The 12,000-nt window shown below is 39.6% G+C and overlaps 1 protein-coding gene across 5 annotated transcripts in view; it reads right to left on the bottom strand.

Annotated features, from left to right (window-relative positions):
- The window catches only part of LOC107568104 (dual specificity protein phosphatase CDC14A-like), a 14,141-nt gene extending 2,401 nt beyond the window's left edge, over positions 1-11,740 (bottom strand). Inside the window, exons 1-15 of one of the 5 annotated variants that reach the window (XM_016253943.1) lie at positions 11,534-11,740; positions 10,521-10,611; positions 9,963-10,038; positions 9,754-9,846; positions 9,499-9,575; positions 9,231-9,297; positions 9,095-9,157; positions 8,923-9,010; positions 8,606-8,836; positions 7,594-7,732; positions 7,357-7,525; positions 7,115-7,218; positions 2,434-2,481; positions 844-897; positions 546-750 (exon numbers count right to left, since the gene is read on the bottom strand). In XM_016253943.1, coding sequence (XP_016109429.1) covers positions 546-750; positions 844-897; positions 2,434-2,481; positions 7,115-7,218; positions 7,357-7,525; positions 7,594-7,732; positions 8,606-8,836; positions 8,923-9,010; positions 9,095-9,157; positions 9,231-9,297; positions 9,499-9,575; positions 9,754-9,846; positions 9,963-10,038; positions 10,521-10,611; positions 11,534-11,636 — 1,608 coding nt within the window. In that variant the 5' untranslated portion in view covers positions 11,637-11,740. The other 4 variants (XM_016253944.1, XM_016253946.1, XM_016253947.1 and 1 more) reach the window with 4 other exon arrangements.
- Between the last annotated feature and the right edge of the window lie 260 nt (positions 11,741-12,000).

Raw genomic sequence — 12,000 nt, 5'->3', positions numbered from 1 at the left:
CTGAGTGTTAGGAATTATAAATATGAGCGTAGTTCGTCTGTTAATATCACATGCACTTTGTTGTTTTTAGTTTGTTACTCAGACGCAGGCAGTGCTGCATGAGACAAAAAAGTAATATAGCCAAAACAACACATAGCCGCTCTTTAGTGTAGATGCATGCTGATTTTATCAGACGATGCGGCGATTATAAATGAGAGTGACTCCTGGTTAACATGTATTAAAAGAGGTCATGTTTAGTCACAATTTAGTGTGGAATTGTTTGACAATATTCACTCATCATGACAGTAAAATAGAGCATTCCAAGTCAATATACTGCAGTATTTCCTCTCAATCAGTAGAAGATATGGTTAACACCTGGTCATGCATGAAAAAAAAATACCATCATGAAACCGGTATAATTTTGATAAATACCGTGATATAAATTTTTGGTCATACCGCCCAGCACTACAAGAGACGCCCGCTCTGTCCATCAGTCATGCAAGAAAGCTGAAGACGGGATGGCTGGGCGTTAAAAGCCCGGATCACGCGGTCCGCTTTACACTTACTGAGCCGAGGGAACTCAGACTGTGGCCATAGAGCTGCAGTGAAACAGCAGAGGATCTCTGCGGCTGAAAGTGCTTTAAGCTCGACTGCTTGATGAAATTACTGTAGGCCACCGAGCCTGCGCTAACATCAGAAAACACGTGATCCTTTTCACAGGCCGTTACGTGCAAGCTGCCTAAAGATTTAGCGAGCCTTGAATGTAAAGGGCTGTGAAAGAAAAACGTCAACCGTGAATATGAACGTCAGACTTACTCAAGTCGCTTTAATGCAAAGGGCTTAAAAACGCCGTGAAATACCCACCTACTGGTCCCGCTGGATCCAAGTGAAGCCCGGGTTCTTTTCCTTTTATCGGAGCTGTGTGGAAGACGTTTTACAGATTATATGACAGGCTTACAGTGGATCGGATTTAGAACCCTGAACACGCAACTGCAGAATAATTCTGTTAAAAAGGAATATGACAAAAACAATAGAGCAGAATTCAGAAATGTTGTTTACATTTACAGCGTCACACAAAGCAAAAGCTTTCAGTTACTGATGCTGCTGTAGAAATTTGCATAAAATACGGTTACACTTTACTTGAAGGGGTGTGCATAAGACTGACATGACACCTTCATAATCATGACATGACACATACATAATCATGACATGACACATACATAATCATGACATGACACATGATCATGAATATGAAGGTTTTTTATGCATGTTTATGACAACTGTCATTAAGTGTAATTCGCTCAGTTATGTAATTTTTAATGCAAAGATGACATTGTTTGAGATGTCTTTGTTATGGGCTATGGTTAGGGGTAGGGTTAGGTCAAATAATTGTCATATTTGCATTAAAAATGACATAACTGAGCGAATGACACTTAATGACAGTTGTCCTAAACATGCATAAAACCTCCTTCATATTCATGACATGTGTCATGTCATGATTATGTATGTGTCATGTCAGTCTTATGCACACCCCTTCAAGTAAAGTGTTACCTAAAATACAATATGAAGTAAAAAAAAATTAAATATATTATCATTTGTGTGTGTGCGTGTATATATATATATATATATATATATATATATATAGAGAGAGAGAGAGATATGTTTTTTTCTTTCTACATGTTATCTTAACGAGTTTTTCCATTCTTTTAGTTTTAGCATAACATTAGAATACCATTCATATTCGTACTTTTTTTATAATTTAAAGATGAAACCAATCCGATGTATATTTGACATTTGAGGCTCAATACTGTAGAAAAGCACTAAAGGTTTTCAGTTCGTTTATTTTCATATAAAAATACGGCATGCAGTTGCATTAAACAATGGTATACATAATCGTGCAGCCGTAGACATAATTTTATATATAATTTATATTTTATCATTTGATGGTTTCATTTTATATATATAGTATCAATAGATGCTAGGGTTCTCAGGGTGGTTGCTATACGGTTGCTAGGGTATTTTGTGTGGTTGCTAAGGTGTTGCTATGTGGTTGCTAGGTACCCAGGGTGGTTGTTAGGTGCGGTTGCTAGGCTGTTGCTATGCGGTCGCTAGGGTATTTTGTGTGGTTGCTAGGGTGTTGCTATGCGGTTGCTAGGGTATTCTGGGTGGTTGTTAGGGTGTTGCTATGTGGTTGCTAGGTCCCCAGGGTGGTTGCTAGGCTGTTGCTCTGCAGTTGCTAGGGCGGTTGCTATGCGGTCGCTAGGATAGATATATAGAGTCAGATTATAGATAGATGAGTTTAAATGGGTTAGAAATAGTACATAAAAGGGAAGCTTGACTGAGTCTCAAGGGATTCTGGGAGTTCGAATTTTGACAAAAGTACTATTCATCTGAATTTCAATCTTTTTAACAAGGATATAACACAAACTTATTTAAACAAAGAAGAAGTGTTACCTTAATGACTTTGATGTTGATTTGGTCTGAATAGTATTTTCTTCTAACCTGCAGGTAGAGAAAAAACAAAAGTTCAGTGTGATGAAAACACGCAAAACGACTAAAACAAAAGGATGGAGATTTTGATGCATTGTGTTCTCCGATGATATTATCATCGCGTGTGTTCATACGTGTAGCATTTGCTTCAAAATCATCCTTTAAAGCCTCAAATGAGCTACACGAAGGAGAAGAACTCCATAAGACCATTAGATGAAGAGAGAAAAACCTTGAGGAACCAGATTAAAGTGGGATTCACTAACTAACCTAGCTATAGACCAATTATAGGTTTGTAAACATTCAGGATGCGCGCGCGTCATGGTTGCAGAAAACCTTTACGGACAGAGAATTTCACGGATAGGGTACAAAGTTATAAATTATATTGATTAGATGTCATTTTCAAAATTACAAGAGCTTGTCACCCAGCGATAAGCACTGTTATTCAACGAAATTGACATTAAGAGCGTGGGATAGTCTTACAGATCCGAAACAGGGGTGACGGTTTTTGTGGGCGGAGCCTATCTAGAGGCGGAAAACGGCGGTTTTCAAGCGGCAGTCTATGGAGCCATGGAACAAAAAAAAATAAAAAGGCAACTTTGATTTTATATTTCAAAATTCTGACTTCATGGAGCACAAAAAAAATCTCAATTTCGAAAAATCGACCCTTATGACTGGTTTTATGGTCCAGGGTCACATTTGTAAAGGATGATCCGTCGAGACACTTACAGCGTTCCAGTCCAGAGACGGGCTAAGAGAAAGCATTTACAATCCCACCCCGTCTATACAGTAATGGATGGAAGGGAAGCCAAACAACATCCAGCAGAAGACAATGCTACAGAGAGCAGAGAGCAGCACGGCTAGCGGCCGTCTAGACACAGGGGCGCAATTCAGAACAAAAACAACAAAGGAGGAAGACAGGAGACTCGTCTTTTCCCGCCGCACAGTGGACGGATTTGTAGCGCGTGTAAAACTGCATTCACTCCACTTCTGCCAGTTCACACTGAGGAATCAGGATCATGTTGTGGCAATATGGATATGGACCCATACCAGCTTTTGCACCCTGCCTGCAAATTAGGAGGTACTGGCGGAAACGATACAAAAGAGAGGCAAAACGGAAGTCTGGAAGTGAGCGGAAGGGAACAGATGTGACGAGAACGGTACATGCAGGCAAGTGTGGCTAAGTGTGTCGGATTATTTGCTTGCGCAGACCGGGTGTGAACGCCAAAACCTCCGAGAAAATTGGTTGTGCATTGGTCACCGGTTGCAACGTCATTCAAGACTGGTTCGCCTGCCACAGGTACTTCAGTTTCTTTTCCTCTGGGGAAAAACCCGCCGAAGCTCCAACACTCCTTTCCCTGCCTTGTATAGGCTATTGATTGGCCGCTCAGACGCTGCCTGTGCACGAAGACTCGCCCACACAAACAACGCACACACCTAACGGGATTAAGGCTAGGGGAATTATTTCCTCTTTTTGTTTTTGGTTGTCGTTGTTGTTGGGTGTGAAGAACTGAAACTTTGAACATTAAGACTGTTCCCAAGAATGAATTTAAAGGAAAACTGATACGTTTTTTGTGTGTTTTTGTGAACAGAGGACTCTGCCGTTTTATTCTCAGTGTACTTGTTGATCTTGTCTAGATTTAATTGAACAAGTGGAAAAGCCTCTTTCTCAATTAATTAATGCTTTGTTTTTTTTATTATACAAATGCAGTGAAAAAGAAGAAAAACTTTGTAAGATTTGTTTCCTTCCATTCATTTTCTTCTGATGGTTTTTTTTGGTGCATATAATTAAATAATAGTCGGCTGACTTAAAAAGAAACGTTTTTGGGAAGGGTGTTATTTAATCGATTTGTATTTTTCTTGTGTGTTAGTGTGCAGGTGGCAATTTATGTATCGGTGGGTTTTTTGAGCTTTACCGGGAATTGATGGAATAAAAAAAATAACTCTTTTGACTTGGCAAATTTTTGGATTCTTTGCCTTGTCTGGTGCCCGAACAATTTAATAACTTACCTTAAATCCTGCAATTTAATTTTGGAGGGCCACCACCGTTACAATGTGCTTTAACCCTCAAAATCTGAATAGTATTGCGCATTCCCAGTCTGTTTGGACTCGAAGAATCAATATTTTTATAAAACAGTCATAACTTCACATTTTTCATCGGCGACTTGAAATGTGAAAAAAAGTGAACATGGTGAATGTCATTTATCCTTTTTATATTATTAATATATTGAGAAATTGTTCTAAATTTCAAATTACACATGAACCACACCAAAATTTTAATTTTTTTGCAATATACATTTTATTTGAATATATCATTGTATGAAATTTATAAGAACCTATAATCTGAGAATTATCGGTGTTAACCGCATTGGAGTGAATATGAATGTAATTGAATTAAATCCATTTTAATTTATAACTCATGATTGTTAAAAAAAAGTCCACATTTATGAAACATACATATTTACTTCTAACAAAAAAATAAATACTGCTTTTTTTTCCTCCCCTTTCAACAAACTTTCACTGTCAGATAAAAAAAAAAAAGTGTTAAATATTTCATGCCGCATTGGTTCATCAACAGGCTTACATATTCATGTTTTTCAACTAAATTAAATCCAAATGTGTGGGAGATATGGGGAAAAGGCTATATCTAGTTTACAAAAGTTTTCTGATGCTAATATAACTTCATAGATATTGCAAAAAGTTTTTTTGACACCAAACAGGACTCCATACATAACCGAGTCAAAAATTACTTTTGTTTTTGTTCACCTACTAAAAACTATGCATTTTTTTTTTACATTTTCTGTCATCTCTTCCAGGTCAAAACAGACCTGAATGCATTTTGAGGGTTTGAGCATCTTTTTCAGGTTTTTTGATCATGACTCTGTGCCGTAATAGTGCAACAAAGGGAGTAAACGCTCTTTAAACGCTCACTTTAATATTACAAAGCTCAAGCCTACTAGATGGAAACGGTCTCTAATTGTAAACTGAATCTCTATTCGCCGTCTCAGATCAGATCCAGTCTGCAGTGCAAACGAAAAAGACGATCCACAGTGCGTTACAACAACACAAAGCAGTTCATACACTTCATGCATATGACAAATCAAGCACATTCATCATCAGACAACACCGTGCAAAGCAAAGACTTTGTGAGATGCCTTATACTTTGAGAAGATCATGCATGTTTGTTTGTTACACAAAAATGACTGAAAATGTTAGTTTTCAGGGCATGCAAAGGTAGATTTCTACATGCATCTGACTGTTTATGGTGAACACTTTTGAGCCTTTTGTCGTGACCCCATAAACACACTTTCCAAAAAGAGTCTTGGCTTCGAAAACGCTGATTCTCAGCGAACGGGGGGGGAAGCAGAATGAGTCTAAATGTTGAAAACTAAGCCACGAGATGAAATGAAGAGCTGCGGCAGCCTCACATTCATTATGCACACACTTAAACATCCACCATCATGAGAAAACCTCTACATATGAATGAGATCCGACTGGATGAGTGTCTAACGCGCTACTCTCTCCATACGGTACACGTCCACTGGGGTGCAGATTGCTGTTGTAAGATTGTAATGTGTATTTTAAATGGCGCGCTTATGCTGGTGGATTTGGTTCTTAACTCTATAAAGCTGCTAAATGAGCTACTATGCCTCTAAATGGTCAATACGATCAAAACTGTGCTGTCACACTCAATCTACTCCATGCCTTCTGTCTCTGATTGATAGTTTAGACTCTTTTAGTCTAACTGTACAAACGTCCAGCTTCACGTGTCAAACCTTGACTGATTTTTATCAAGTAAACGTATTTCCAGATGAACACTTACTGGACTGAAGCAGCTCAGCTTTACTTGATTCTCCATCAATCATGTTTTAGAGTCTCAAATCTGATCCTCAGGATCTTTTGAGGAGCGTTTGTTTCCAGAAGCTTTACTTTCACTGTTCCTCAGCGGAGGAATGATCTTCACAAGCCTCCAGAACATCTCACATCTTCTGAGGAGCCTTTATTTCTTCAGCTCTCAATCACTGCATTATATGTGTGGAGCATTTCACTCTCATCTCACTGAGACAGATTACTGGAGATATAGAGCGACCGCTGATATTTATAGCATTTTATGTCAGTGTCTGCTGCACTGTTAGAAAGATCTCACTGATTTACAGCACAAGCATCAGAATTACATCAGATAAATATCAGCATCTGATGCAAATTCATATTTTTGGGTCTCTGAATAAAACAGCTGTTTTTCCTCCATATTCTCACTGTATCCGATTATATGTGCCATAAAAGCCTGATGCATCAAATATGATACTTATTCCAAGATTTGTCTAAAGATTCAATAAACTGCTCCATTCAAAAAAAACTATTTTATATGTCAGGCTTAAAATGTTGCATCACGTTTCAAATGCAGTTTGCATGCATTCACTGTAGCAATCAAGCAACAATCAAAGATCACAAGTCAAACTTGGGAATTTAAAATATAGGCTAGTATGCTTTTTTCCCGAAATCATGATAAAAAATATGCCTTTGTATTGAAATCAATCATGGATGATACTGAAGGGCTGATCAGATTTCTTCCGCGCCAGTGGACACGAACCGTCTGGCTAAATGTAAATGCATGGACAGAAGAGTGACATAATGGAGAAGAACTTACAATATCGAACCCGTGGACGCTCTGGACTGCCTCTTACTCTTCAGAGCTCTCAGTCTGTCGCCTTGCGTGAGTCTTCCGCACTCCTCTTCCTCCTCCTCAGTGTGCTAACCAGTGAAAAACACAACCTGGTTAACAATCACTCGAGCAACGGCACGTAAAAACAAAAACGGCATGTTGATTTTTTCCATGTCTAAGTGTACAGACACAAACTGGGATGTTCCAGAATTAATAGATTTGCTCACCGTCTCACAGGCTGTTTTCCTCAGTGAAATGTTCTTGTTTGTACAATTAATGGAAATATCTTCCACTCCTGATAGGATTCCAGCCACTAGTGTTTTACCCGAGCCGTTTTCCTGCTCATTTATTTTTTGCCGGCACAAATCACCCTCTGTCCACAGACTCGCCTGCTTTCTGTTACATCAAGAGATGCATACATTAATATGAAGAGCAGAATTCATTGCTTTGCATCAAAGACTCACTCGTCGATGAAGTTCTGCTGAGGTCCGATGATCGATCCGGGCCTGCAGATCCTGATCCACGCGATGGCTTCAGCTGCCGTCAGTCTGAAGTGTTTCATCATATAACAGCCAATCAGTGTCCCTGTTCGGCCCAGACCGGCTGAAACACACGGTGGTTTGGCCTGTTAATATTTCTAACGGAACCAGGAAGATCCACTGATGAACGGAGATGGCTGAATCATGCAATAAAATGAATGCAACAATTATATGGGGATTTATGCAGAATAGGTTTAACCCCTTAACCGTCACCCCCCATTTTTTTAAAAAAATAGGCATTAAAGTGCACTATCCAAACTTAAATGGAACACTTTGGAATACAGATCTAAGGTTGGTCTCTTTTTAAAGAAGAAAATCAGCAGATTATTGCAAAAGTTTTTTTCTAAAAAAAATGTAAGTAACAAAAAGTGATAGAAGTTTAAATTTACTGTAAAGAAAATGCGCAATACTAATTTTATTTTATATATAGTAAATATTTTACATAACAGGTTTTCCTTAAATTGGTATAAAATTAAAGCATTGTCTAAATAAGTTTTGGTCCAAATTTGAAGTTGATAAGATACTGTCTTTGGGCGCGCGCACGGCATCCGGTGCGTGAGGTGTGTACGCGCTCTGGCGTAGTTTACGTTAACGGGTGTGTTGATATCCAGCCGAAGTAAAAAATTATATAAATACTGTTGGGTTTCTCGCACAAACCGATCGCTTCGTGTCTTAGGACATCAATGTGTCGTCACGAGCCGCAGGGTTTAATTTGGATTTGTCTGTGCATGTTTTTTTTTACTCTCATAGATTTTGTTACCATTGCCATGCATTATACGACTGACAGACTGCAACGGTTAAAGTTAAAAATCATCATCTGTGTTCTACTGAAGACACAAAGTCACCTACATCTTGGATGCCCTGCAGGGGGTGAGCAGATAAACATCACATTTTCATTTTTGGGTGAACTATCCCTTTAAGCTTGAAAAACCCAAACCTTTGCAGTGGACCGCAATGGCTCCGTCAGCATTCTCGCAGATGTTCAGGAACTTGGTGACGATGGAGTCGTTGGGCGTACTGCCGTCTACAAAGAACAGGTCGTGGTGCTTGAAGCCCATGTCCGTGAAACGCTTGGCATCGTACATTTTCTTGTTGAGCCGGATGATGGTGGTGATGTTGTGCTTCCTGAAGTAGGGGAAATACGCTTCAGGGGCATGAAGAGGGTATCCTGATGGAAAAAAAAAAAGTATATATGTTTCCAGTTTTTATTTTAAAGCATTAGAATAATCAGTGATCAAGCCAATCCATACGCACCATTCTCAATTTTGCTATTTGGATGAGGGCCGCTGAAAGCCAAAAACTTTGCTGGAATTATCCAGTTGAAATCTCCATTTTCTGCCCTCTGGAAAAAATAATAAAGCAGCATGTCTGTCAGTGTGTGACTAAACTCTTTAAGCTTTATTCTTCTACATCAGTAGAAGCTCACCTCATAATGTTCATATTCCTCCACATTAAACTTTGAGAAATCCAGCCAGCCGAACTGGAGAGCCTGAAACACACAACATGCGATCATCAGGATCAGCAAACATGCCTGATGAAGCTTCACAGAGACTCTGGATTACCTTGTGAACGGCCCGTAGACAGTCAAGGATATTCAGATTGTACATGCAAGCTCCAAAAGATGCATCTCTGTTGAATGCAATGAAAAATTAAGTCAAAGATGAACAGAAACCTAGAAATTAACCAAAAGAAATAAGATGCACGGTTACTACAGATTTAAATACATTTAGTATTTTCCCTGAGGCCGACATGTATTTTTTGTGGCCAGAAAAACTTGATATCTCATGAAATGCATGTTCTTAAATAACGAAGGGGATGCATTTTAATTACCGAAAAGGAAGATAAGATCCATTTTGAGAGACCAGAAGGCTGTACGCTTCTTCTGGGGTTTTCTGTAGATGCATTACCTAAAAGAGGACAAAAGTGACTTTTCCACATCATCTAAATATCAATATAATCTACAAGCAATGTTTTCCTCGCATATACATGCTAAACCATTAGAAAAATTAAGAATATTTCATCAGGTTGCACTGAAGTCTTTAGCCTAAATGAACAGTAAATATAAAGCTGGACTGGGAAACTTACAACATAAGAGCCGATCAAATACGCAGCATTGGCTTGTTTCTTTCGGTCACCACAGGTATAAAACACAATTGTCTTCTTTGCAAGAGCACAAGACTTGTTGAATTAGAAGAGCACAAATTTAAAAAGCATTTCAATACAATTACAACAGCACTTGCATGCTTGCATGCAAAGACTGTGTTTAATGTGCCAGCATAATGAAGCGTCATTACCTTCAGCTTCTTGTTGAGTTTGCAACAGAAGCGATAAAACATGGCCAGGTTGAGCGGGCCAAAGTCTGCATAGAAGCTGTTCAAATATAAAAATCAAAGAGGTCATTGATAAACGTCTGGTGCAATCCATAGAAACCATATGTACAGTTAACAGGCTGTTCAACAGGGAAAAACACAACATTATGCTAAATGTGCATGCATGCTTTATCATATTTGATCCCTCAAAAGATCCTGATCATCAGATTCGAGACTCTAAAACATGATTGATGGAGAATCAAGCTGAGCTGCTTCAGTGCAGTAAGTGTTCATCTGGAGATATTACTGCAGTTATCCTGACGCTTACTTGATCAAAATCAGTCCAGATTACACTAAAAGAGTCCAAACTATCAATCAGAGACAGAAGGCATGGCGTAGATCGAGTGTGACAGCTAACTTTCGATCATTTAAAGACCTTTCATGCATCAAATACGACACTTTATAGTGTTTATTGAATGATACGGTCCCTAATCATGAGCCACTGGACAGTATTTTAGAAGTAATGCATAATGGCACTCTCACTTCTCATAGGAAAGCTCTTCATCGATGCAGAAACAGTGTGTGTCAGGACTGCTCTTCACCTTCTGATGAAGAAGAGCAAAATACAGCTGATCTGAAAAACACAAGAAGCCAAACTATAAGGCAATCTCTCACAATGAACGTACTTCCTGCAGATTTCACGCAGGAAGTAAACACGAGAGCATGTGTTATTTTGAATCCGCGTACCGGAAGTGAGTTCTCAGACAAACCCTATGTGCATGATTAAGTAAATAATAATAATAAAAAATATGAGCCTCACCTTTAATGAACTCGACGCGGTTTGACAGAGCACACGTTTCTATTGTAACGGAGCATTATTTAATCTCGGTTTAGTTTAATAATAATAATAATAAAGCCAAAACACATTTACACATTCAACCAAAACAGTCTACTTCAGGTCGACACTTCAAGAAATTATGCAGCGAATTTAAAAGAATGTAAAACATCTCATTTGTACTTGTCGAACCGGTTTTACCGCGATAAACCCCGCATTCAAAATAATTAAATTAGAACTATGAAACAGCATCTGTGAATCTCCCTCTCGCCTGAAGTCCGAATAAAGCTCAGTTTAAAATCCAACGCAACGTTGAACCGTTTCCCGGCGCCTGATTGGCTCACAGCCACGTCAATCACATGAAGCTCCTCCCTCCAGAATTTAAATTGAGCAGCAGCCAGTATTCGACTCTAATTGGCACGCTGCCCAAGCCGTTGCTAGGAGAGGAGAGCCGATTGGCCAATAGAATCTCACGTCACTCTGACTGAACGCTTTGATCCGCTATTACACTCATTACAAAGCAGCTCGCTCCGTCTCTAACGTTACACAGACACCATTAGAGATCGAGTCATCCTGACATACAATCAACGCTAGTCGCTACATAAACAGCACTTAGTTTGTGTTAAAACGACCACCCCGTGCCGTAAACCGCCGAACTAACCCCTGACAGGATTTGTACGACCGGTTTAACCCTTTGAGGCAGCGTCTGTAGCTAGTTTACCTGTGATACGAAGGTGAATATCGCTCTTGGACTCCGTCTGCTCCCTCAGAGACGCGCGGAGTCTCTTCCTCGACTCGCTCCGTCGCTCGCTCTTGCGCTTCATGCCTCGCTACGCGTGAAAGTCCGGCGCCTAACGGCTCCTAACGGCTCCACGCGCTGCAGACCGAAGTGTATGTGCAAGCCAGTGACGTAGGGACGGCAAGTTTGTTCTGAAAGCTTTGCGTGTGACGTCACTGCGCCAACATCCGGGCACCGACAAGGTTTTTTTTCCTGATGACTCTGGCGTCGTTTACACTGCAGGTCATTATGGAAGGATATTCCGGACTATTTTCAATTGCGTTTTCCATATGTGGACGCATGAATTGTGACATAATGCAATTGCAAATCCAAATTTTCCGCTTTCGCGAACGCACAGTGACGGCCACATTTCAAATTAAAAAGCAAAGTCCATTTGCAGCTGTATTTCC

This window comes from Sinocyclocheilus grahami, unplaced genomic scaffold, assembly GCF_001515645.1.
Source record: "Sinocyclocheilus grahami isolate Dianchi unplaced genomic scaffold, SAMN03320097.WGS_v1.1 scaffold1213.1, whole genome shotgun sequence".
In the NCBI taxonomy this organism is placed as follows: Eukaryota; Metazoa; Chordata; class Actinopteri; order Cypriniformes; family Cyprinidae; genus Sinocyclocheilus; species Sinocyclocheilus grahami.
Note: the sequence above shows the minus strand (reverse complement) of the source record. Positions and strands in the feature narration are given on the sequence as shown.